Source organism: Myodes glareolus, chromosome 7 (genome assembly GCF_982192425.1).
Source record: "Myodes glareolus chromosome 7, mMyoGla1.1, whole genome shotgun sequence".
In the NCBI taxonomy this organism is placed as follows: Eukaryota; Metazoa; Chordata; class Mammalia; order Rodentia; family Cricetidae; genus Myodes; species Myodes glareolus.
Window position 1 is genome coordinate 40,350,218 of NC_142032.1, and position 27,700 is coordinate 40,377,917.

Below are 27,700 nucleotides of genomic sequence, written 5' to 3' on the forward strand. Positions count from 1 at the left end.
TGATACATTTGCTGTTTTACTGTTAATTTGACATATCGGAACCAAAGCATTCACAATACTTGATATACTTTGAAGAATCATATACTATAATCTTAGACATAACCACAGAACAAGCAGAACAATTAAAACTACATAAGGCCTTAAAAACATATCCACAGTGTGTATTATTTCAATTCTCATTCATTACAAATTAGACTACATACCATTAGTTTAATTTTTTTATTTTACTTTCATTTATTCAGGCAAGATTCATTCAAGAAAAGGCAACTTAGTTTTTGTGTGTGAGCTTTATTTATTTATTTTTACTATACTTGTTAATATAAAATGTAAGACATGTTTTCTTATCCCCTGTATTCAGGAGTGAACCCATGACATTCTCAAATAGTAACCCAAAAGAACAGGCCCTACTCTTAAAAACAGCCAAGGTGGAAAGGGACCAAACAGCCAGTCTGTCTGTAGTCTTGAAGAACAACTAATGGAGTTTCAAGTATTCATATAAGGAAGACTACTACAATTCTAATTAGTCAAAATTTAAAACAACATTGCATACAAAATCATTCTTGAAGCCCTAAATGTCTTTTAAATAACTGAACGAAAATCTTAAGTAGTCGTCTCACAGTACCAAACATAAATCAAAACTATTTAAAATTCAGCGCCATCAGGACTTCTCATTTACACGATGAACAGCTGGTAAGTTAACAGATGGCATAAAAATTAAGACTTCATTTTTTTTTAAAGGATCATGTACTATAATAGGAGACTACAGAAAAGTCAATGTATTTTTACAATAAAATATCCATTTAAGCCTCTATCCCTGTACAACAGAGTATAGGTCAGGTCAACTCTAGTTAACTTGGGTGTTTTCATACAGTTTTAATTTTTACAGTTTATTCTGAGTACTTTAATTACTTTAGATATACAGCTTTTTGAAAGAATATTACATTTGTATACCAGGATATTTAGTACATTGAGATGTTTAAAAATATTTATAAATTTGCTTTTGATATGCAAAAGCATTTGGCAATACTTTTACAGCATTTGATTTTAAAGAATTAAAATTTCATACAGTACTCATCTTGATGTTTAAAAAAAATTCACAGAAAAAAATATAAATTACACAGCCTGACTGCATGATACTGCTATTTCCAGTTTCTAGTTCTGGTAATTAAAACCTTCATTAAGTCTGTTAACAAATCATTACCTGTACAGTTATGAAGGCAACATACATGATTTGTAAACAAAACCTTCTGGTTTTAAGTTATTTACCGAGGAGTGCAGTTCAGCAAGAAAAGAAAACCCAGTATGCAAATTTACAGAGTAGTTTACAAATTTACCAGTTCCTGTGACACAAACTGTTTTAACCTCTCAAGGTATTGTCCGTAAAGCTCCACGTCATTGTGTCCTGCCCCTTCAACCCACAGAGGCTCCACAGGTCTTTGGCAACGCTCAAATAATGCGAGGCCATGCGAAAAGTCAATGACTTCATCTTCAGTCCCATGAATTATTAATACTGGAGAGGTTATCTTAGAGATTTTGTCAATACTGGAGAGAAAAAGAGAAAGGAAGTAAAAAAAATCAATGAACTATATAAAAAGGAAAGCAAGTATCCTGTATTAGAACATTACAAGCATACAGATCAACTTTAGGGATGGAAGTCACATAGGTCTGAGCAGGACCCAAGCCATCCATCCTTTCTATGCACTCTCATGGGTGGAGCAGTCATCTTTGCACACTTGTTTTGCTTGAGTCACTCAGTGCTACCTTTACCCCGAAACACCTTCCTACAGTGCTGACTTTTCCCTAGGCTTCAAGAAACACACACCAAGGATGACACTTGACTGCTCTGATTTTATTCCCTGCTATCAGCTGCTAAAATTCAAGCACAATGTTTTTGTTTTTGTTCTGGTGTAAGGTTATAAACTAACAAAAAACAGGGAGAGTATTAATGTAAAAAAGGTTGAAGCTAGAAAGCAGATGAATGTATGAAACAACCTATTAAAACGACAGGTAAAACCACAATGTAAAGTAACCCAAATAGGAGGCAAAGTGAAGAAGAAAGTTACAATGGAATATCCCAGAGGGCCAAGGCATTGCCATGGAGATGGGGGGAGGGAATGAAACACGAAGAAATCCTTCAAAGTAGTCTGTTTAAAATACAATAAGGTTCCTCTTTCCCAGCCTTCTTAGAAAAGCTGAGTAACTTTCTTCCTTCAACTCTGAAAGGTCTGGAGATGCACGACTCCAGCTTAGGGGAGAGGTACTACAGTCACACAACACATAAAAGTCACACAACACATTAAAAAAAAAGTCACACAACACATAAAAGGCTGGGTCTGTGGGGCTTGTTTGGCTTCTGAGAATGCTGGCTGGCAGGCTTCCTCATCCAAGGCAGAGTTCCACAGTTTTCTTTGCACAAGTGTACCAGAGTAGCTCTTTGGTTCTCCTCTCTTACATAAGAGTACATAGCCAAGAATGATCAGATACTGAAGAGAACACTTCAAATGTATGATAGAGACCAAAGCAAACAGAATTTTAGAAAGGCAACTTGAGAGAAGAAACTATGCAGTAGAAATCTTACAAACATGTTTTCTGCAACCCTTCCCCCTCCAATCTGGACAACAGAGGAAAAACACTTTAACTATTAAGTAAGATGGAATCTTATACTCGGTGAAACTGCTAAGCAATCTCTGTACTCTCTAGGCTCCGTTTCCCAGTACAATAATGCAGAAATGTCTACCACAGAGGATTAACAGTGTTTTCCTTTCCAACTAGCTTATTTCTGGGAAATATCTAGGTATGTCAATCACGAAAAAGACAGAAAAAGTGGATTATGTGTCACCTGACCAACTTTGTAACTCCCATCATTGAGCTAAACAGACTATGTTCAGTGGTCCAGGAGTCCCAGGGATCGAACAGTTTCTATTTCCGACCCCTCACCAGCTCTGATACTAACTGATTTACCTGCGAGCATCAATATCTTTTTGTTTGTTTGTTTGTTTTAAATTAAAAATGGGATTTAGGGAAAGAACTCAGGTCCTCATGTCTGTAACATCTCTCTAGTCCAACATTGAATAAATACTGTTTTCAAAATAACTTTTGCTCTTCTGCTAAAGAACCAAGTGATGACTTGGCTTCTGGTTTCCCATTCACAAAAATATCCTTTGCATTCCTGCCAACAGAGGAAAGAAGATCGAATGAAAAGTGCCAGCTTTCCAACTTCTTGCCTTCTCCCTGTCCTTGAGAAAAATAGGCCATTAACTTTTTTTCCAAAGATGAAGGCAGGTGGCAACCACTCTTCGCCTTGGAAAGCAAGAAGCAGTCCTTTTTTTCAAATCTATTCGATACCACATATACCACATATGACAGCGGTATTTACTCCAGCCACTTAAGAGTCAATTTTCTTTGCAAGTTACATACAACTAACTAGGTATCATTACTCATCTTCCCATTCTTTTCTCATGCTGTGCGTCTTACTAAATTTTGTACTTTAGTAGCTCAAGGCAAAAGCCTTAGTCAAGTTGTTCTTTGTAGAATCCTACCTGTTGCTCTATTAATTTACATTTGAAATTCATTCTCTTTCCAGCATCATGCCACTGCTTAAGATCTAAGGCCACCACTTCATTCTCAAACATTTAACCTCTTTTTTTATAAGTCATGTGCTAATACTCTCTTTAAGCTAGCTTCCCATAATTTCTATGCGATCAATATATGAAATGGAAGCTCAGTGATACACATTATAAGGTTCTTGGAATGGAATGATTTTGAATATTGAACTTACTTTGGGAATGCATCAAAACAGTAGGTCTTCTTGGTATCAGGGAAAGCAACTCGCATTCCTGAGGTCAAAGGAGAATGAAGAATAACAGCAGCACTCTCATACCGAGCAGCAAGATCCACAGAAGGTACTGTTCCTATGCTCTGGCCATAAATAATCACATTTTCAGGGCGGATGCCATATCTAAGAAAATCACAAGTTTGAAAGATATAGTTAGAAATATTCCATTATTCTAAAGATTTGCTATAGAATGTCTCATAAAGAAACAATGCCAAATTTATATTTAAAAATTTAAATTTCTTAGCCATCATTTTCAATGTTATAATAAGCTCTATACCTTGGATTAGTTCATGCTCAATTCTAATCTTTTAGGAGAGTAACTTCTAAGGTCTTCCAAAACTTCAATTTAATGAAAGAAAATTAAGTCATTCATCATATTTTAGTAATTTTAAGTTTAGAATATATTGTACCACTCATATTTCAATGGTCTAATGGTTAATATTTAGTGTTATTTAGTGTGAGATATTATTTTCTATCTAATAAACAGATTTTTTGGTTTCTCTATACATCAAGAGCAAGCTGTGTGATTCTCTAAACTGGCCATACTGATGAGATGCTGCATAAAGTTATAGTATGGAAAGAGTACAGAACTTAGACTTTTTGTTAAGATCAAATTAGAGTATTTCTTGAAATCTCCCTATGGTTATTCACCAGAACGTACAAATATAATAAAATGACCTAGAGTTCCAAATGGCATTGTTTAGTTAGTTAGGAATAGAATGTGTGAAAACCCTAAAGAAAGTCACTTTATTCCATTTGACCGCACTATAGATTTAAGTATGTGAAGTCACTGATTCCATAAAAATTGGCTGGCTATCTAAGATGCTCCAGGAAGTGAGGTGTTACTTGTTTATAGTGTAGTTGTTTCAACCATAAACTACTTCAGGTGTAGATGAGGTGCCACGGGAGCTGACGAATGTAGGGCTAAGGGTTACAGAGACTTTCGCTATGCTGTTCCACTTAGAAGGCAGAGCGGTCAGTTATGGCAGCTAAGAGTGATTTGGACAGCAGTGTCTAATCTTTTGGAGAGGTCAGGGGGATTTTTGAGAATATGACCATTCACCAGGAACTCTTCCTATGTCCTTTACTATTCAGGCAATGAGATACCTCCCCACAGCTTCTTCAATCTGTCTTCCACAAGTATACAAGGTACCACCAGAGGTGGGTACACCTATTCCTGGCTCAACATGCTATTTAAACCCAGAAAAGCTCCGAGTAGCCAAGAAGTTGGGAGGATGAGCATCTGCAACATCAGCACATCTCGAGACCATACTATTGTTGTCAGCTGCCTAACATCACTGCACATAGCAATTGTAGGTCTGGGGTTAAAGTCAGCAATATCAAAACTCAAGACGAGCAAGAATCAAGAGCTTCTAGTTAGGCAGTAACAATTTGAGAATAATGAGTTAAAAAGAACTTTAGAGATCACTCAATCTACTTAAGCTGCTTAATGATCAGATATCCAAAACCACAGTAAATTGATAGTAAACCTGTACTTAGCGCAGATATACTGACTTCCATTAGTCTTTCCATGAAAGCACAGAGACTGAGGCTTGTGGGAGAGGATTGTATAGACGACCATACCCATTTTTGTTCCTGTTGACCCACCCACCAGAAAGTCAGAATCTATTATTATTAGAGATTCTCAATTTTCTTAAAAAGATCATATTGTATTAAAAAGTTCATATTGTATTTCCGTTTTCTTGGTTACTTAAATTATACTATATAAGAACAGAATAAAAAGTATTTTAACATACATGTATTGAACTACCTTAAGGATATACTAAAGATGTATTAAACTTGTAAAATGACAGAAGAAATTCAAGGCAGGCCTATTCTAATTTGAGGGTCAACTTCTAGAACTGGACAGGATCTTGGGTGCCATTTACCACAACCTCTTCATTAAATAGACTAGGAAACAGGATCAATTTCCCAAGACTACTTACACTACTAGCAATTTCACTGTATTTTCAGTTTGTGGTGCTTTGAAAAGGTATGGTCCCCAAAGACTCATGTATTTGAATGCTTGGCCCATAGGGAGTGCCACTATTAGGAGATATAGCCTTGTTAGAGAAAGTGTGTCACTATGGAGGCAGGTTTTGAAGTCTCATATATGCTCAAGACATGCACACTGGTACAGTTCACTTCCTAATGCCTGTAGATCAATATGTAGAACTCTCAGCTCCTTCTCTAGCACCATGCTTCTCTGCATGCTGCCTTCCATGATGATAATGGACTAAACCTCTGAAACTGTAAGCTGGTCCCAATGAAATGTTTTCCTTTGTAAGAGTTGCTATGGTCCTGGTGTTTACTCACAGCAATAGAAACCCAACTAAGATACAGTTCCACATGTTAGATAACACAAAAACTTTTAATACTTTTTAATATGTGGAATTATTTAAGGGTTTAATTCAGCTCTTGTTCTTCATCAATACTAGAAATTGGATATATTAAAAAGATTAAGCCAGATATAGTAGTGCATTCCTTTAATCCCAGCACTAAGGAGGCAGAGGCAGGCGATCTCTGTGAGTTTGAGGCTAATCTTATCTACACAGATCAGCCAGCCAGAGCTACACGGAGAAACCTGTCTTGAAAAACAAAAACAAAAGAAACACAAACAAACAAAAAGAGCACAGATTCACATAGGCACTGATATCCACATATAAATCAGCTATTTTAAAGACTGCTTTGGCCATCATACAAAATTCCAAACTGTTAGTTTCATACTTTACATGTATAGTGTGTATATATATATATATACATACATATACATATTTATATAGTTATATAGTTAATCTATATATACTGCAAATAGCCTCATATCGTAGTTCAAAGCACACATGTTAAAAATGCTTTCCATTCTACTTAACTTAACCACTGTCAGGGTACAGTGATCCCCATAATGATTACCTTGTTCGAAGAGCCAGCCAGGCAGCTTCAACATCTGCATATAGGTTCTTCTCTGTTGGTTTTCCAGAACTAGCACCATATCCAGAGTAATCATATGAGAATATATTACAGTTAATCCGGGACCCCAGACCTATGTAAAAGCTGCTCATCTGACCAAGATCAACAGCATTTCCATGTGAGAAGAGTAAGGTATATTTAGCACTGGGTGAACAACGCACAAACATACAAGCGATTCTATTGCCTTTACTGGTTCTCGTCATGAAACACTCAATAGCATCTTTCTCTCTGGAAGAGTACTGCCAGTCCGCTCTTTCTGACAGGTGTAAAGTCCAGCGGCTTCCACTTTCATCACACATTAGCGTGTATGTTGGGTCAGGTGGCAAAAATGCTAACTTTGAAGCAATTTTTCCTGGGCAAGGTGGACAACAGAAGAGGCAACATAGCTCGCTAAATGAAAGATTATTCATCTTCTGAAAAAGAAAAAAACAAGAAATATTTTAATAACTTATTGTGGACTTTGCACTCTCATACAACAGGCTAAAACAAAGACATGAATAAGTGTTATTGGTAGTCAATGTCTATTAACTGTAAACAAGAACCCTCCCAAATATATTTGCTGACATTGTTCTAGAAATACTTTAAATTCTGGAGTGAGGCAAAGCATCCCCAGAAGTAGATAGACTTAAATACTGTACATTTCTAAAAGGAGTGATTATCCTATTTAACAAAAACATAAACTTATCTTGTATCTTATATCTACAAACAAGATAGAAGGTGTGGTTAGGTTATTTGGTAATTTCTAGTAACTTGACAAAAAGTCTCAAAATCCCACAGGAAGGTAAATTAAACAAAAGCATTTGGAGACACTATTGGTTAGCAATATGTGTGACATGTGTATGTATTTATGTTTGTATTTTCATACTCAAAAAACAACCTTGTTGGTATGGGAAGTCCTTTTGTCAATGTGTTGCTTTTATTGGTTAATGAATAAAGAATTTGTAGTGGCCTGCGCAGGGCAGAATAGAGGTAAAACTAAACTGCTGGGAGAATGAAGGCAGAGTCAGGAGAAGCCATGGAGCTGCCAGAGGCGAAAGACACAAGCTGTCAGGTGGAACCTTGCCCGTAAGCCACACCTTGTATATCAGTTTGAGAAAAGAGATGTGTACAAGAGAGCCAGGGTAAGACACTAGGCCTTGTTACATTCACTCAGAAACAGGGTTTTGAGTCCTTGAAGTAGCTCAACTAAGTGATAAAATCCTTTCACATTACAAACCTATTATTTCAGTTTATAATTTATGGCTCACATAAAATTCACGGGAATTCAAATTACAATGACAAATAAGCTCAGAGAAAAAAAAGAAAACTTTAATGCAGATATTACTAAAATGGAGAATGAAAGAGAAACGGCTATACATTATAAAATTTCAACATCATTAGCTATCAGGGAAATGAAAATTAAAATTCCTCTGAGATTACATACACTTCACCCTAGTCAGAATGGATATCATCAAGAAAACAAGTGACAGCAGATGCTGGTCAGAAGGTAGGGAAAGGAAATGCTTATACACAAAATGTAAATTGGTCTAGACCCTATGGACATACTTGTGGAGGTTTTCCAGAAAGTTAAGTACAACTACATTCAATTTATACTTCTCCTAGACATTTACCCAAAGGATTAAAATCCTCTTTGTACATCTATGTTCACTGCCACTCTATTTACAATAACTAGGAAAGAAAACTATTCTTTAAGTCTGTCAGTTAATGAATGGATAATGAAAATGTGGTACATATACACAATGGAATTCTAATCATTTCTAAAGAAAAATGAAATTAAAAAATTTTCAGGAATTGGAATACAACTGGAGGACATCATATTAAGCGAAACAACTGAGGTCTAGCAAGACAAATGTCACACATTTGCTCTCATATGGCTCAAAGCTTTGTGGTTTTTATTTGTATGTTTAATATGGATTATCTGTAGAGGTCAAGCTAGAAAGGGCCTATTGTGGGGAAGACAAAGCCTTAATGGGCAAGGAGACAGAATGCATATACTATGCATGGGGATGTGTGTTGATATTACTTGATATAAAAGTTTAAGTAGGAGTGGTAGTGAAGGGACAGGGTGGAGGAAAGGTTACCCAAAACTAAAGATGCATGAAATTGTTCTCTGGAAATGCATTACCTTACTTGTAAGCTAATTTAAAAAAATACAATTAAAATGAGTTTTAACACAGGAACCCTGCATGCTGGACAATACTCCTCACAGAAAGTGGGGTTGTTATTAAATGAAAATCTCAGTGCCAGGCATGGGATACCTTCATATGAGCTATTGGTTGTTGTAGGTCACAAAGAAATCAAGTATAACTGGCCTGAAAACTTCCTTCTTGCTACGACTCATAAATTAGTGCTGCTCTGGATTTTGGCCAGAAATCACTTTCTGCAGTTAATGCAGAGATTCATAATGGTCAAAGTGCTAACACATGACTGTTGAGTATTAGGTGAACAAAAAATAAGGAACTAAGAAGTGCTTATGCCACTAACATAAACTTATACATATATATATGTCTGTCCTTAAGATACAATTTAAAAAGAAAGAAAATGAGCAAACCATAAAGTACATGCAAGCCAGTAAGGAGTACTCCTCTATCAGTTCCTGCTTCTAGGCTCTTGCCCTGACTTCCCTGGATGATAGACTAAAAGCTCTAAAATGAAATAAATCTTGTAAATTGCTTATGGTCGTGGTGTTTACACAGCAAGAGAAACTTTAACTAAGACAGTCTATTTAACATTGAGGTGACTTTGTCTTTTCAAGACACTTACAATTTCCTCCTCCCTGGCAGACTGTCCTGTTTTCTATACCATCCTTATTTCCCTTTCTAGAGGCATACACTCTGATATACACATCCTTAGATATCTCAAAATAGACCTGAGTTCAAGGCTAGCCTAGTCTACAGACAGTGAGACCCCATCTCAAATAAAATAGAGTATAACAATGCAGCCCAGGTTAGCCTATCTTAACTCATGCTATGCCTGCCTACCATTAGTTTTGATGCTTAATATTCTATTCAATGCATAAGGAGTAAGCGCTCTATCAACAAGCTGAACCAGAACACATGGACATTTTGGTTATAAAAATTAATGCCTGGGCTGAGGAGTTGGCTCAGTAAAGCATTTGCCATGACCTTAATTCCTTAATTCTTGAGCTAATAGTCAATTAAAAATGTGGGTGTGATGGTTTGGCATGCCCTTGTAATCCCAGTGCTGGGGAGGAGGAGAGAGGAAGATTTTGGGGATTTGCTGACCAGACCTGCCAGTGCCAAATCTGCATCCAGATGAGCATGTACCTCCTGTAATACCCGCAAAAATACTAAAGTTTCATGACAGGAATGGGCAGATGAAGACACCAGAAAGAAGTCTTTTTGAATCCACCTACTCCAGTACTGGACAAATGGAATGGATGTTTGTTAACAAGAGGTGAACACTGGAGTCGACAAAGTGACAGCAATGGATCATGTGGTGCTGGGAACCAACCCGGGTCATCTGAAGAGAGCAACAAGTGCTCTTAACTGCTGAGCCATTTCTCCATCCTTCCACCATATTTTTTGAGCCAGGGTTTCTCATTGCCCCCTGAGTAGGCCAGTGAGCTTGAGGGTCTAGCTCCATCTTTCACAGCGCTGGACACTAAGCCTGGGATTTGTAAAGGTGCTAGCAACCGAACACAGGTTTTCAAGCTTATAGGACAAGCACTTTACTGATGCATTATCTCACCAGCCGACAAGGACATTTAATTTATATTTAACAACTTCATGAGTTTAGGAGTGGGAATGAGATGGGTAATGAGGTGCGGAGAACACAGAGTGTTTGGTAGGGTAACAGAGCCTGACATTTTCCACATCTGCTTTCCAAATGACTGTGCTGATACCCTGGCTGAACCCACCATGTTAGAGGGAATTGAATTCAAGTCCCTATGTATGAAAATGGAGTGCAGGCATGAGAGATTCAGTGGAAAAATATTAAAAATGAAAGACCCACCCATTTCATAAACAGAAACACACACACAATTCTGGAACTCTGGGCTATAAAATGATGATGGGACTAGATGTTTGAGTGCGTAAAGGGAAGGGTGGCGTTGGCAACACGATGACAAAACAGCAAGCGTTTTCCCTTCATGGCTCTACCGCTCTTCTGAGGCATTTTTTTTTTAAAGGGAGGCAGTCTTCAAGTGTGTACAGATCCTAGGAAAACTTTAGATACATGATTCAAAACTGTTAAATTTCTGTTTTGCAAAACATACCTGAAATAGAGCAAGGGCTAGGGTTACAGCTCAGTCACAGAGCACTTGCCTGGCACATGCAAGTCCTGGATCCACCACCAAGGACCAGAAAGAAAAGTAATGTCATCCATCTGTAGAGGTGCATGCACGATCACCCAAGGGTTATGTATTATTTAGATTAATTTTGATGGTTTAATGAGAACAAGTAAGACTCATGGAATGTTAATGAATGGCACTGAACCCCAGAAACCAGTTGGGGAGTAATTATTAAAACCTTAGAGTCCTTGTATTCCAGAACAAATCTTTACTTTGCCTTCTGAAACTGACTGTATTTAGCAACTCTACTATAGTGCTCAAATCTCTATTAGTTGAACTTATCTACACATTATGTTTTCTTACTTTACTAAAGGTTTTGATCTCGAGCACTGCCAAACAAGTTCCTACTTTTAAGGGTAAAAATATGACATCGCTTTTTCTTTCCCTTTGAAAGCTAATACCTTTCTTTCCCTTTAATAGTCCTGCTTTGTAGTCCTGGTTAGTTTGCCACTGGGCAAATGCGGTTACAAGTATACATCACAGTATCTAATGGACATTCATCTTTTCAAGGATAATTTTTCCCATAGATTTTAAAAACATATTCTTTATAAATTAAGAAAGTTTGGGTGCTGGGATGGCTCAGCGGCTGAGAGCACTGGATGTTTCCCCAGGGGAGCTGGGTTAAATTCCCAGTTCCAAGAGATCTGATACCCTCTTCTGAGGTCCACAGACACCATGCAAACATGTGGTACATAGACATATACACAGACAAAACACACATACACATAAATGAAATAAATTTAAAAAAAAGAAATAAGTTAAGAAAGTTTCTTCCCTTTCTTAGTTTCCAAAGAGTTTTAATGGGGTAAGGGACAGAAATCTAATTTTCTATTCTTGAAGTAGTTGTTCTGGTAATAATATGTATAATATTTAAACATTGCTAATATTTGCATTAATATTTTTGTACTTATATACATGGTTGAGAATGACTTGAAGTGTGTTCTTATCTCTCTCATTACATTTTTGTATTAAGATTATATGAAGCTAATACCTTGGTTGGAAAGTTCCTGTACTAAAGAAAACTCAGTGTCTTATGACCAATAATTAGATTATTTCCATATTCCCCTACAGCTTAAGGGCCATGTCTTCCTGTTTTTCCCTCTATTTGTAGTTACCCTGTAATGACATATACCCATAATCCCAGTAGTGGGGAGGCTGAAACAAGAGGATTCCAAGTTTGAGACTAAGTTGAATTGTCTGAGTACATCCTATCTTAAAAACAACAAAAATCCTGCTGTCACCGCTGTAATGTTAGAGAATGAAGTCAGAGAAATGAAGCTGCTTAGGAAACAAAGTACTGAATATTAATTGCACAGTGTTAGATATGTACTGAATTTTTGAAATTTAACATTCACTTTGAACTTCCAGAGGACAAATATAGATACGTAAGCCTTGAATCATGCAAAGTTGGGCTGAGAAGTAAGCACTGTCTAACAATATCTGAAATTTAAACTAAGCTGCCGCAGTAAGAAGTGTTAACGGAAGTTTTATCACCCAAATGATCTGTTTCTATAAAAGCTTGGAAAACTGCTTGTACATGTTTAGCAGAGTTTGGGAAGAAGTGACAGTGGCACAGAAACCAACTTTGAAGCTGACCCAGCTTCTAGCCCTTGAGCCCATCTCATGGCCTTATCTCGGGACTTAAATTTCACTTTCCTTTGAACCTTCTTGCTCCAGTTTAACATTCCTGGACTCTGCTCAGCTGCTTTCTATCTGTCCTGCTGTCTTCCTCCAAGACATTACCTTTAGTTTTGGGGCCTGAAATTTTAAATCAACCTCAGATTCATGCTCAAAGTATACAAAAACTACTCTGCCCTGACTTTACACGTAGACAAGAGAGTAAGTAACAGAAGGCACTAGACCGAGAGCCAGACACACTGGCTGGTTACGTACACTAGTTAGATGAAAGGCTGGTCATCAGGGTAAAATCTCTGGATCCATTAGGATTCATGTGCTTTGTAACTGAAAAAGGTACTTTCTTTTTTAATGATCAATGTTACACTTTCTACCTGGAAAAGAACTTCTGAAACACTGTAAGCCATGGGTAGGCTTATTCCCGAGTACTGGGAAGTTTTACAGAATTAGTGCTGACGCAAGAGTGAGAGTGAGACATCACTGTCCAAAAGCTACCATTAGTGAGAGTAAGTAGATAACCACATACATGTTACACAGGAAATCTAGCCTGGAGGCGTGGGAGAGGCTCGAGCAGTATGTATTTATGTTCCTCCCTTTACTATCTTTTGGTGAGTGCAGGGCTCTCTGTGTAGACATCAGTCCCATGATTACATCCTACTGCTTACAAGTTGGAATCTTTATCTACCCACAACTTCAACAGTATACTTAGGGGTTTCACAGGCTGCCATCAGGGAGGTATTCTTAGATCTGGACTTCAAGAAGTTATAACTTCAGTATAACTCACATGCCTAAGGCTCATGTCCCATCCAAATGAGTAAATGTATTGTACATCTCTCAGAAGTGAGTTATCATTCATTGAATCTTACTCTCAAGAGTCTGCTTTTTATAAAAACAAGCGTGGAGAACCTCCATCCACTGATCTTTCTTTTCTTTCCCTTTTTTGGTCAATAGTCATGTCATACCCAGGAGATAAGTGTTTCATAATACTCCCTAGCTGTGGAAGAGATTGTATCGATGTTCCACTTAAGGTTGAGCATTCAGCAGTCACTTATTTTCATCACTTCGACCAGTATGAGTATGTGCAGTTACTGCTGATTATTACTAAAAAAAAATCTCATGTCAGGCTTAGTGGGATACACCTTTTAACCCAGGACTTAGGAGGCAGATATCTGCAAGTTTGAGGCCAGTCCTAAATAGTGAGACCCTGTTTTGAAAACAAACAAATAAACAAACAAACAAATAAAAAGGCATCTTTGACAAAAGCTGGCAGCTCCAGTAACTAATCTATGGGCACAAATATAAATGTTTGGAAGACATTTAAATAGGTACAAAAATGTTCAATTAGAAGAAAGAGAAGTAGGAGCTTGCCCTGTAGGGCCACCTACAGCCATGAGCTTTACAGTACTAGATAGAACTTTATGGTGGAACATGCCTCAAATCAAAATAGAAAGGATTTGGCTACCCCACCAAAGACTTGTCAGCATCGCACTAGTAGGCAATTTTGCATAGCCAGAATTGGTTCTATATTTAAATATGGCATTACTTCAAGATTTAAGTAGAGCAACAACATGTAGACTCATGTAATGTTAATGTAATGTTAAATGTTACTGTAAATAACTTCACAACAAAATTTTAAGACTTAAATTTAAGATTTTATTTTAAAAATAAAACAAGGCAAATGAGAACAAGTAGTGAGAACACAGCAAATATACTGCTTTTATTTTTTTTAGAAATGACTACTAGTAAAGTTCTAAAAATTATTTAAGCTAGAGCTGACAGAGGCCAATAAAGTGTTCTAAACTGTTGGCCAAGTATGGCAACAAGGGTGGGGTGATTTGAATGAGATGTCCACCTTATCTTGAGGATTTAAATGCTTGGTTCTCATTGATGGCATGATTTGGGGAGGCTGGGGAGGCGTGGTGTGGTCAGAAGTGTGCCACTGCAGGTAGGCTTTGAGAGCTTAAAGACTTGACCATTATGGGTTTGCTCTTTCTGTTTTGTGCTTGTGATTCAAGTTGTGAGCCCTCAGCTTCCTGCTGCTATGCCCCCACTCCACCATCATGGGCTATAACCCACTGGTACCTGTCAGCTCAAACAAATTTTGTTAAGTTGCCTTAGTTATGTGTTTTATCACAGCAATAAACAAGTAACTAATACAGAAGTCGGTGCCAAGGAGTGGGTTACTGCTGTGACACTTGAAACTTTGGACAAGAAAAGTGGCTAAATGCTGCAAGAAGAGCCTAATGAGTCACCATAGTAGGAGCTCAGAAGACAGCAATGCTAAGAGTTACCCAGACTGTGGAGGCCCAGCTCAAAAGCTGGGCAAATGCTGGCAATTGGACTAAAGACATTCTGTGACAGTTTAGTAAAATACGTGGTTACTTTCTGTACATGTCTTAAGAACTGCCCAGGATTATAGACTAATATTTCAGGGAAATTTCAAGACAGCTTAATATTGACTAGCTGCATAGTTATTTTGAAGAGCAAACAAATACTGGCAATCTTAATGTTATAGCCAAGGCATGTGCTGGAAGAGGGGCTGTAACTGTTAAGGAGAATACAGCCATTAAGGAAAAGATCTGATTTGCACTGGTATTACCTTTTCTACTCTTCTGTAATAGTTTCTGGTTTTGACAAAAAGATTAAAAGATAAAAGAAGAACAACTAAAAATATACGTAACAAAAAGAAAACCTTTTAGAAAGTAGAAGTGAATTTCTTCTCATAAGTCCTCTAAATCTGAACCTATACTTTCTTTTTTAGACAGCTTAAAAATAATGAACTCTGTGCTTTAAAAACACGTTGAGTGGGGCCTATAGAATCTTTGAGTTCATGGCCAGCCTGGTCTACAGAACAGCTAGTGTCACACAGAAAAAACCTTGCCTCGAAAAACAAAACAAAACCCACCTTGATAGCTTCCTTCTATACTTCTAATAAAACTGAACTCTGCACAGGTTCTCAAAGGTCTTCTATGAATTGGACTTAGATCACCTCTTAACCCATCCTGACACTTTCAATTACTGTTATAGTTTACAGGGTTCACATATGTTCTTATAGCTGAACACTGCGATACTTGACACACATTTATCCATGGGCTTCATTAATATCTGTATATCTATAATTTGTTATTTTTAATTATGTGTTTATGCATGGGCATGTGTATACAGAGGCCAGAGGTATCAAAAACTCCTAGATCTGAACTTAAAGGCAGGTGTGAGACACCTCACACTGGTGCTCAGAACTAAACTCTGGTCTTCCGCAAGGGCAGAGCCATCTCTCCAGTCCAGTGTCTATGCCTTTACTAGATTGTGTTTATTCCATGAAGCCAATTACCATATTACAAAGACTACACATAGTATAAGTTGAGATAATGCCAAGTAGGTTTTCAGAAAGGAGGTTATTTTGTTGTTTTGAATCAAGAGTTCTAAGCAGTATTATATACATATTTGTGGCTTAAATCTTTTCTGAAAACCAGTACCACTGGATTTTGTTTTTATCTACATTGTACACTATGTATTTCTGAATGTTTAAAATCAGGGAGGCAATCAAGTGAACAGACCACTGAGGTGAGAATTACTATTCAGAAGACAATAAGATGGCTAAGTGGGTAAATGGGTTGCTGTACAAGCTTGACGACCAGAGTTCAATGCCTGCAACTCAGATAAAGGTGGAAGGAAGAGAATCCTCTCCACAAAGATGTCACCTGATCTCAATAAGCATGCTATGGTACCCCTCTCCTCAATATCATACATATACACCTAAAAATAATAATAAAAATGTCATTTGGATGGTGGGGAAAAGTCAAGATCAAGGGTTCGAAGTGTGGTGTTCAATGCCTGTAACTCAGCACTTGGGAAACAGAAACATGTGGATCTTGAGTTTCAGGTCATCTTGGGACATATATATATATATATATATATATATATATATATATATATATATATATATATATATATATATATAAATACCAGACTAATCCTTTTTCTTCCAAGACAGGACATGCTTCCAGCTGGTCAGGAGTGTGTGTGAATGTGTGCTGCCATTTTGGTCAGCTTGGTCCTTGAAGAGATAATTTAAAGCTCTGAGTTGGCAAAAATCACACATTCCTGTATGTTTAAGAGTTTTTGAGATGATGTAATAACTTTGAAATGTGTGCTAACAGGCAAGATTGATCTCGCTGAGGAATTCATTTTTAAATGGCTGGGGCACTTGAAAAAAATCGAGCAATTTGTTCAAGCAACCCTAGGGATAGAACACGTCCCTCAGTTGATGCATTATTAACTGATGCCCCAAATATCAAGATAGCTGTAAATTTAACTTTAGAAGTGTCTTTCCTTGTCATTTACTCATGGTAGTCAGCTTTAGCTACTAGAGACCTCAACTGGAGTAGCCTAACTAAAAAATGACTGTTGCCAAGAATCCAAGTTCTCCTCGAAGATGGAATGAGAAGGAACAGTTAGGAGTTGTTATTTTTTTCCCCCCGCAGTTTAAGAAAGAACACAATTAACAGAAGAGTCAGCTGTGGTCCCATTTAATCCCAGCACTCGGGAAGCAGAGGTAGGCATAACTCTGAGTTCAGGCTACCCTGTACAAGTGACTTCCAGAACAGCCTCCTTCACTCAATCAAAAAATAAAAGCACAGTAACAGAACGACTTTTATGAACACAATAAAATCTTCACCCATGTTTTTTTTCAAAAAAGATTATTTATTTATTATATAGTGTTCTGCTTGCATGCCACAAGAGGGGACTAGATCTCATTATAGATGATTGTGAGCCAACATATGGTTACTGGGAATTGAACCCAGATCCTCTAGAAGAGTATCAAGTGCTCTTAATCTCTAAGCCATCTCTTTAGCCCCGTATTTTATTTAGAAACAGTAATGTACTATATTTTTGCACACAGAATTGCTATTTCATAATAGCATTTCCTATTTCTGGGCAGTGGTGGTTTGAAGATAGTGCTAGTTTGTGGTAAAGCTTTCACCATTCTTTGGCAAAACAGAAACAGTTACAGATAAATTAGATATGCCACATAAATTTAATATGAATATAAATTATTTACTTATTTCATCAGAGGCAGAGTCTTGCTAATGTAGCCCAGGTTGACCTCAAGCTCAGGATCTTCGACCTAAGCCTTTCCAGTGCTGGGATTATGGGCATAGTTAACCTGGGGCCTCGCCTCTGGAACTAGACACATATACATTCAAGCCATACCTTAGTGACCCTGCGCGCGTGTGCGCGTGCGTGCGTGTGTGTGTGTGTGAGAGAGAGAGAGAGAGAGAGAGAGAGAGAGAGATCTCAGGCAATCAACTTCTTAGTGCCTCAAGTTTTCTCAACTGTGAACTGCAACTTTGCTGGGAAGATTAAAGTCTAAATATCAGAAATTAATCAAATCATGATTTTTTTTTTTTCTCCTCAGGAAGTTTTACCCATAGTGATCAGAGATCCCCACTAACCAGTCATAGAATCTGTACATCAATTTCTGCTGTCTTTCTTCTGGTGTTTATTTCTTCTGTTTATAAACAGACTTTTTACACACAAAAACACAAATGTGCCTAAAAAAATTATGATTTAATATTTATTTTATTAACCTCTTACAATACCAAAATACAACGAGTTTTTATTTAACTTTAATGTATCGTTTTGGAGTATGTAACTATTGTCCTTTCCTTCCTTCTTAAAGCTAATCTTCAACCTCAATTTCTAAAGTCATCGCAAGTTTTTATTTTCAGACAGATTGGTCTTCTGTCTTCTATCTTTACATTTCACTCAAACTCTCAATTTCCTTCCCCACAAAAGTTATACCCCAACCTTGCTACTAGCAAACAAGGCTAGCCTCAAACAATTCTGCAAGGGTTACGGGAATAAGTCCCATGCTTGGCTAAACTCAGGGCTCTGAACACTAAAAACCTATCCAATCTTAAGATTTTTCTAATATTTCCATTAAACGCTGCACTCTAAATTTCAGCCTGTATTTGGCTCTTTGTACTTTCTGCCACATTAGGCCAACCTTTCTTTTCCTCGTATCCTCCATCAATCCTCAGCCATGTCTTAACTATTTTCCAGAAGGCATTATAAAAATACTGTGCAATTTCTACCACATATCTATCTAATCAATACTCTGCATTCTCACCAAGTGATGTCACTGTCCTATTTACATTTTTCAATAGGCCTGTAGGCCCTCATGAATAAGTCTAAATTCTTTAGGATGACATATAGGGTCCCCCTACATCTTGGCCTCTACTCTTAATTCTCTACTCATTTATTCTCCCAAACATGCTGATCTTGAAAAAATAGACATGCTTTTGTTTCTAGCATTTGCATATACTGTGCATAATCTATTGATAAAATCTTCCCTATCATTTCCCTCCAAATAAGAACTTTACCTCCCCCATATCAAAGCTTGCTTATTCAAGGTTTATTTCTTTCTCAAGGGAAAATAAAAATCTCCCCTGAACTGTGCTATGCCCATACTATGTGGTTTAGATTTTCTCTTCAGTTGTAGCTTCATTTTGATTTTTGTATTTCCATGTTATGAAACAAATTGTTTTATGGTTCTTAATAGATAAAATGATGATACTAATATCCTAGTGGTTTATATTGAAATGCCCTTTAAGAACAAGAAGTTCTCACTAACACTACCTTCTTGCTCTAAACATTTAAGTAATAATAGACATACTAAAGTCTCTTAAAAAGCTCTAAACAAAATGTAACCTGTAAAATGGGTGAACAAAATGTAACCAGCTATTTGGGTATCTGAGAGTTAGAGTTAAGGCAAGCTTGAGATAAACAGCCAGAGGTCTCCCCTCCCCAAAGGTATTATTTCAGATATAAGCTACCATCTTTTTTAATATACTTATGTGCGCGTGCACGCATACACACACACACACGGTTATCTATACACTGTATAAGTTATTAATCAGAAACAAAATCTAGGTCACAATCTCGGGACAGAATACTTTGGAGGTTATTACACAAACTGTGTCAAATCATCTCAGTTTTCAAAGAATACTGAAGGACACTCTAAACTCAGATGTATTTTCTAATTCCTATCATTTCATGTGACTGTATATCCTCAAAATAAATCTGAAACTCCCCAACAAAGCCATACTAAAAAGAATTCTTTAGCCCTACAGACAACATATTGCTACTCTATGATTATTTCTAATACTTCTCAAATATTTTAAGGAGCTCTATGAGGAAAAAATTGAAAACGAAATCATAACTAGAATATTAACTTAATGTTTTGTAATTATTTTCCAAAGGCTAAATCTAATGATTTATAGCTTATATATTTTTCCTTTTCTGTGAATTTTAGCAATATTGTAGAAAGCGGGGGGGGGAGGGGTGCCTAGAAAAATGACCCAATGTGATCCAAATTTGCTTTGCAGTATGCAGTATCAGTAGTTTTAAAGTGCAGGATGAAACATACCTACTGCTTTCATCACAGATGTGTGATGATTAATGAGCTAATGTCTGCAACACAGTCTAAAGCTCTTATTCAAAAGACTATATAAACACAAAACACCCTCAACAAATCTGTAAGAGGTAACTTCCAAATTCGCAAAAAAAGGTTTAAAGGCTGTCTGTGATTGTAAATAGATGAACAGTCAGTACTGCACAGACTGGTTCTTCCCATCAATATTTCAGAAGGGTGAGATAAACTTTATCAAACCATGATGCAGATAATTACAAGCTGTGACATATACTACGAAAACAAAGTACAGAGTTCCACATGAGAATAAAGTGAGGGGTGGGTCTTTTTACTTATCTCTTAATCTTAATAATACTTTTCTTATATTGCCATACTTTTATATACAAGGAAACCGAGACTGTTTTTAAGTTAATTAACTTTCTAAGCTCACACAATTTCAAAGTGGGAGAGCCAGGCACACAGGCCTATTATCAAGACTCTTCTGCCCACTCTTACTGGATCTGCTAATAACCTGTATAGCTGATTCCTTCACTGATGGCATGACTTGGCTCATTCTCCCCTGTTCAATGAAACCTAGCATGACCACCCTATTTAGTAGACCAAATTGCTTTCTATACTCTCCTCGACTGTCTTCTACTTGTTCGGCAATGTCTATCACCTTCGAACATTATGAGACATTTTATTATACATATTAACAATGATCCTCTACAAGATGCTAAGTTCTAGGAAAAAGTTAGGTACCTTTATTTATTTTGCTCACGAGCCTCCCTCCACCACCAAAATCAGCCCTACAACAGCAAACAGAGAAGTGGACACACTCCCACTTTTCCTTTAAGCTGCCCAGAAGAATTTGTTTAAATTTTTTTTATAGTTCCCAAGGAAACAAAATAGGCCCTATATCTGAGCCAACCTACATTTAAATATTTTAATTTATTGTGACATTTTATTTTACTAGAGACTAGAATTATGTTTTATTAAAAAAAAACAACAAAAAAAACCAAACCAAAATTTAAAAAAAAGACACACAAAAAAATTAAAGTCGATTGTGAAATGAGAAGGATCTGGATATTGACCGGTGACAAAAGTGCCTGCCATGTTCTATGCATCTAGAAGCTGAATGTCAGCCCAGATGGAACATAAGATTCCGAGTACAGCTTGAGCATACCATGTGAAATGAGGAAGACAGAAACATATTTTGAAATATTTTTCTTATATTTTTACTAGCTGAGCATTCCTAACTTGAAAGTCAGACATTCTAAAATGCTCCAAAAATCTGAAATTTTTGACCATTATGCCAATACCCAAGAAAGTTGGGCATTTCAGAGTTTAAATTTTCATATTAGGGATGTTCAACCTGTACTCTAAAGGAATGGTTGCAGATTCCAAGAATTTCTCCCTCTTAAAAAAATTGTGCAATGAAAACAGTCATCAAATTTGATTATTTTTTAAAGTTTCATTATCCTTGTGTTTATGTGTACATGTTTGTGTCCACAGACAGACGGTGCCTGTGGAAACCAGAAAAAGATGTCAGATTCCCTGGAGCTGGAGTTACAGGCAGTTGTTAGCCACACAATGTAGGTGCTTAGAACCAAATGTCGTATCTCCTGCCCAAGAGTTACCAAATTTTAATTTTTGATATAGGGATACTAACTAAATACAATGATCAACATATATATAAATATAATGTCAACAGGAAACATTAACACTAAAATAGTCAATTCATTAAAAAGGCAGATTCTTTCAGTAAATACATTTAATTCATAAGCAGAGTTCAGAAATTTATAGAAAAAAATATTCACGTGATTCCCAGATCTTAGATATTTTCTTGTGATAAAAGTAATGTTGACAAAAGCAGCTAAAGGGAGAAAGTGAATTCGGGTTCACAGTTCACCCATCCATCCATCCATCCATCCATCATGGCGGGGAGTCAAAAATGTCAAGAGCTTAAAGCAGCTGGTTACACTGCATCCATTCAAGAGTAGAAAGCAGAGGTAAATACACAGGTGCTTAGTTCCCTTGCTGTGACCCAAGGCCCTGCCCAGAGAATGGTCTCACTTGTGAGTAGGATGGGTGCTCTAGTATTAATTAACACAACCGAAATGCTCCCCACAGGCATGGTCGGAGGCCCATCTCCCAAAAGAGTCTAGATTCTGTTAAACTGACAACACCAACCATCACAAGATTTAAGTGTGAAAACATGAAAGTATGATAAATTTGACATTAAAATAAAAAATTCTCAATCAGGCATTGAGTCAATCCTAGCACTTGGTAGGCTAAATCAAAAGACTGCTACTGCTATTGATCAGAGGCCAGCCCAGGATTCAGACAGAGTAAGACACTGCTTCAAAATATTAAATAAATGAAATTATTAAGTTAAAAATTATTAGTAAAATATTTAAAGTGAAAACTACTATAAAGATGGAAGACGGTATCTTTAAAATCCTTTAAAACCCCAATCTATTATGCAGAAAATAGAGTAAAATTGAGCAAACAGAAAAAGAATACATAAGGCCAACAAATAAACTATTGCCAATAATACAAATAACTAGGAGATGTGAATGAAACTGGAATCAAAGTACCATTTCATCCTCCAAAAACTAGTAAATCTAAAGTATTAATTAAGGTGGAAAAACCTATCGCATCCATTACTGGCACAAGCAACCACTATCCTGTGGTTTAGCAATCTATTACTAAGATTTACGCACGAGGGTAATCTTTCTTACTGATGGCCTTCAAGTATAATGAAAGAGGCACCACTTACCCAAAAGCCAGGGAGAACCCAGATACTTTCCCTGTATGAAGATAATTCTGTAGATCTAGGATTGGTGAGAGATCAGCAGTTCAAGGCCAGCAGAGGATACACAATGAGTTCCTGACTCTACACCTCTCCAATGACACCAAATCAAAACAAACCAGAAAAAGATAATGCTGCTCCAAGTCCTGTGAATTTTAATGGCTCTACTGGTCATTCACTGGGAGAAGAGGGAGCAAAACCAGAATTACCTCCAAGGTGCTACATTTCTAAAAATTTCTAAAAATGTACTTACTGTCTAGTTACATTGTTTTAACACAGATGATGAAATTAAATAATTTATCTTGTGTGGAAAGGGAAGACTGTATTTGGTTTTCCTCAAACTTTAAGGGGAGTATGGTGGTTTGAAAGTAAATGGCACTCACAAGCTCATAGGTAGTGGCACTACTGAGTAGTGTGGCTTTGTTGGAGGAAGTGTGTTACTGTGGAGGCGGGCTTTGAGGTCTCATGTATGCTTCAACCATGCCCAGTAACTCGGTTCACTTTCCGTTGGTGTATGCTTCAACCATGCCCAGTAACTCGGTTCACTTTCCGTTGCCAGCATATCAAGATATAAATCTCTCAGCTCTTTCTCCAGCACCCTGTCTGCCTGCATGCCACCATGTCCCACCATGATGATAATGGTCTGAGCCTCTGAACTGTAAGCATCCAATTAAATGTTTTCTTTTATAAGAGTTGCCATAGTCATGGTGTCTCTTCACAGAGACTGAAACCCTTGGGGTAGAGAGTTAAGCTTGTTATTTTATAAAGTCACTTGTCTGCAACATTGCTGCTTTTGGTATCTGAAGGCAACTCAGCAGAACAATCAGAATGAGCAGTGGTAGCAACTGTGCTGACAGTGACGCTACCAACTACTGGGGCAGAGTCCCTCAATCTAGCAGTACTTCCTAGCTTTTAATGTGGACACTGCAATCCCATTAATCTTCTGCATCCGAGCCAGTGGAATAGCGCCTGAGGCAATGCAGATGTAACTAACTCCTGGGGTGTTCTGATGCTGTCCATAAAAGCAAAACCTGAGTGTAGCTGTTCTAATACTGACCCATGAAATACGCATCTTAAGCTATTTTGGTATTTTACTAAGATCAGTTCTAAAAAACTTCAAGGAATTTTTTAATGAAAGAGGATACAGGGTCAAGAACTAACAGTTGGAGACGTCTTGGATACACATTTAAATACATATATAAGAAGATAAGCTGGTAGTGGTGGTACTAGCCTCCAATCCCAGCACTGGGGAGGCTGAGGATCTCAACTTGAAGGCCAACTTAAGGTCTCCCTGTCATGGCTTTTTAAGGACAGGGAGATTGTTTCAGAAAACCGTCACTGAGCTATTTCCTTGTGCAAATGCCAGAGTATACATAAAGAAAGACACCAAGGACATCACTAAGCAAAATAATTTTGAAACTGCTGTTGTACACATAGTTGGCCACAGAACATTCATATGATATAGAAGTGAAAACAAACCAGAAATACTTGGAAAAATATGGATAAATTTTGGTCAAATCGAGAAAACAAACTACAGACAGATATAAACATCACGCTTAAAGAAACTTAAGATCATCAAAATTATGTGTATACATAAATACACGTCCAGAGATCTAGATGCTGTTTATATGAACCCTGACAGCAAGGAGACATGACAATTTAAGGTTAATGGTTGGAGTGGGAGAAAGATAATAGGACTTGGGAAAATATATATAAGATATAGGAAAAGTATCCTTTTGATTTGCTGTTATGTTTCTTCAACTAGATGAATGGTGCGTGGATTTTCAGATTTTTATGCCACCACACTGATACTGCTATATGGTAACTTTACAGAGTCTTAAAAAAAAAACTGCTAAGTACAGTCATAGTATGGAAGACTGCTTCAACACCAAGGTCTGAGGAAAAGTCAAAAGACTTGGGTTCAAGTCTCAGTTCCTACTGTCTAACTTTAGGCAATTTAAGTAATTAATTTCTCTAGTCTTTATTTAAATCTGTAAAAGCCGGAAAGCCATTTTTCCCAACTCACAACTCTGAGACAGACAAAGTAATGCAAATGAGAGATCCCTAACAGGGTAAGAAAAGGATATGTTATTTTGAGAATTACAAGAAAAATCAAAGTTAGTGTAGAAGTGAAATCCACTGGTAAATAAACCAGCAAAGTTAATAAACCCTAAATTCCCTTGTTAACACTTGTTAGAATACCAATATAAACACAAGTTTATCAATTAGTAACTCTTGTCTTAAAAACTAAGCAGGTGAAACATTTTCAAATTAAAAAGAAATTTAGATTTTTTTAAATGTGTATGGATGTTTTGTCTACACACACACACACACACACACACACACACACACACACACACATGCACCAGGCTTGATGTTCATGGAGATCGGAAGAGGGTGACACATTTCCTGAAACTGGGGTTAGCAATGGTTATGAGCCACCATGTGGGTCCTGGGAAGGGAACACAGGTCCTCTGCAAAAGCAACAAGTGCTCCACCTAAGCAGGTGGCACATTTTATTAGTTCTACATTACTAATGTAGACACTGATTCAGACTAGAACAGCATGCTTGGAGTTATAGACCAATCTGGTGCCAGAACAGGACACCAATGGCTTCATTCTACTGCATTTACTAAGCTACTTAAACCATCATTTTGTTCTAGAACTTTGTGATGATTGTATGTGTTGGGGATGGGGAGACCCTGATTTTTCAGTGGCCATTTAACTCACATACAAAGCGGGTGATGGTGCTTAGGGAAAGAAGCCACATATCAACCAGGGTACTGTACACCAGGGGACAAATTTAAAGCTGCCTAGCTTGCTGAAAATCTATCTAATCCTATCTTTGCCAATTAACCTTATTAATACTTGAGCAGAAGAAAAGAGAGGTCAAAGTATGAGTGAGGACGCTACCTATTTCCTCCTAGGTCTGAAACAGTAATGTAGGCGCATAGAGATTTTATCCCGTTTCAACTTAAACACAATGGCCTTCACCGTTTTCCTTTCGGAATGATCCTTCTCCAAAAAACAAAATTCGGTAACACGCATGGACACCGACAATAATGGTGATGTTCAAAATACTGCATTGCCTACGGGTAAGGATATCACCCAACCAAATTCATGCGCCAAACGTATGGACATAAATTCTCTACAAAATAAATGTTCGTTTATTGAAAAATCCCCGCTAACATAAGTAAATGAATATCATCACAAAGCGCACCTGCTTCTACTCAAGACTTAGTAGGTAGTTTCAAATGCTGGCCCAAGATGTCCAAAATTCTTTTTATATACTGAAGGCTTGAAAAATGTCAATGAATTATCTTAGGGATCAAACACTACATACCACACAAAGAATACCTTTCATAAGCTCCTAGGTAAAATTTAAAGGTCACCCTTTCCGTGCCCCGTTATTCTAATCTTTTCTTACCAAATCTGCTTCATTTTTGCCTTAAAGCAGAGCATCAATGACAGAACTAAATGTTCTGCTTTTGACAGAAATCTCACCTCAATTCAAGCTCTGAACGTTTTCGGGTTTTTTGTTTTAAACAAGAAGCCGGGGTTAAATCCTCCGAACGTCCTCCATACACTACAATCTAACTGAACACAACTTTTTTTTTCCGGCTCAATATTAAACAGAATTTCAAACAGGACTCCCCAACTTTCAATTCAAATTCAACCCCCGAGAGCTCTCAATCACGGATGATCGAAGTTCAAGCCATCAAAAGCAGCGCCCGCGACAGCCGGAGCGGGCTTCCCCGCTCAAGCTCCGGGAGGACTCCATCTAAAATCGAGATCGGCCGGATCCGGACACCAAGACGAGAGCGAGGGCTCACGAGCGGCCCAGATCCAGGGAAGGGGAGCAGCGCCCGAACCCATCTTGTGGTCCTCCCGGAGGGAGAGGAGGCCCGGGACGCGCCGGTCTCCGCTCGGCAGCCCCGCTCCTCCGGAGCCTCCCGGCCTGTATGCCCCCCCCCGGCCCCGCGCAGAACGGCGACCCCCCCCCAGGTGGCCCAGCAGCCCGGCCCCACGCACCTGCAGCTGAGCGGCCGCGGCCGCCGACGCGCTGTCCTCCGCGGGGCGCCGCCCGCCGCCGACTCTGCGCGCGTCCCGGCCCGGCCCGGCCCGGCGAGGACGCGAACGAGCGCTGCGGTGGCCGGGCGCGCTTCGTGTGACCACCCCCTCCTCGCGCGTTCGCGTTCTGCTGACTAACGGCCCCGGCGCGAGGGGCGGCCGCCGCCGGGGCTCTCCGGCCTGAGGTGTCGCGCGGCCGTGGTCGCCGTCCGCACCGCAGGGCCGGCCTTGGCTTGTCCGCAGTCCGCCTTGCTCGGCGCTTCCGAAGCCCGCCAAGCGGCGGAGCGCGCGGCCGCGGCGGGCGGGCCGGAGCGGGAGGGGACGCGGGGAGCGAGCGGCGCGCGGCCCGGCTGGAGCTGGTCACTGACTGGAGGAGGAGGGCGCCGAAGCTGACCCGGGCTCCGGGCTGCAGGCGGGCAGGCTCCCCGGCCTCGCCCACCGTCCACCAATCACAAGCCGCGCAGCGGAGTCGCTACGCTCCCGAGCCGCGGACAGGCTGGGAGCTCTCGGCAGGAGGAGGGGACTGCGGAAAAGGAGAGCCAATAGGAACGGAGGGTCCCCGCCCCTCCGCCGTGATGGACAGGCGTGTTCGGGCCAATCGGGGAATTGTAGATTCGAAGAAAAGCCGGACTTGCTCTTCGGGTCTGGTTA

The 27,700-nt window shown here is 38.5% G+C and overlaps 1 protein-coding gene across 1 annotated transcript; it reads right to left on the minus strand.

Annotated features, from left to right (window-relative positions):
- On the minus strand, positions 1-27,137 carry Abhd17b (abhydrolase domain containing 17B, depalmitoylase). The gene is made up of 4 exons (XM_085693695.2): positions 27,011-27,137; positions 6,746-7,215; positions 3,779-3,958; positions 1-1,542 (listed from the first exon to the last, which is right to left on the minus strand). Exons 2-4 carry the CDS (start codon positions 7,210-7,212, stop codon positions 1,323-1,325), a joined length of 867 nt encoding a protein of 288 aa, XP_085549821.1. The 5' UTR covers positions 7,213-7,215; positions 27,011-27,137; the 3' UTR covers positions 1-1,322.
- Positions 27,138-27,700: the final 563 nt, after the last annotated feature.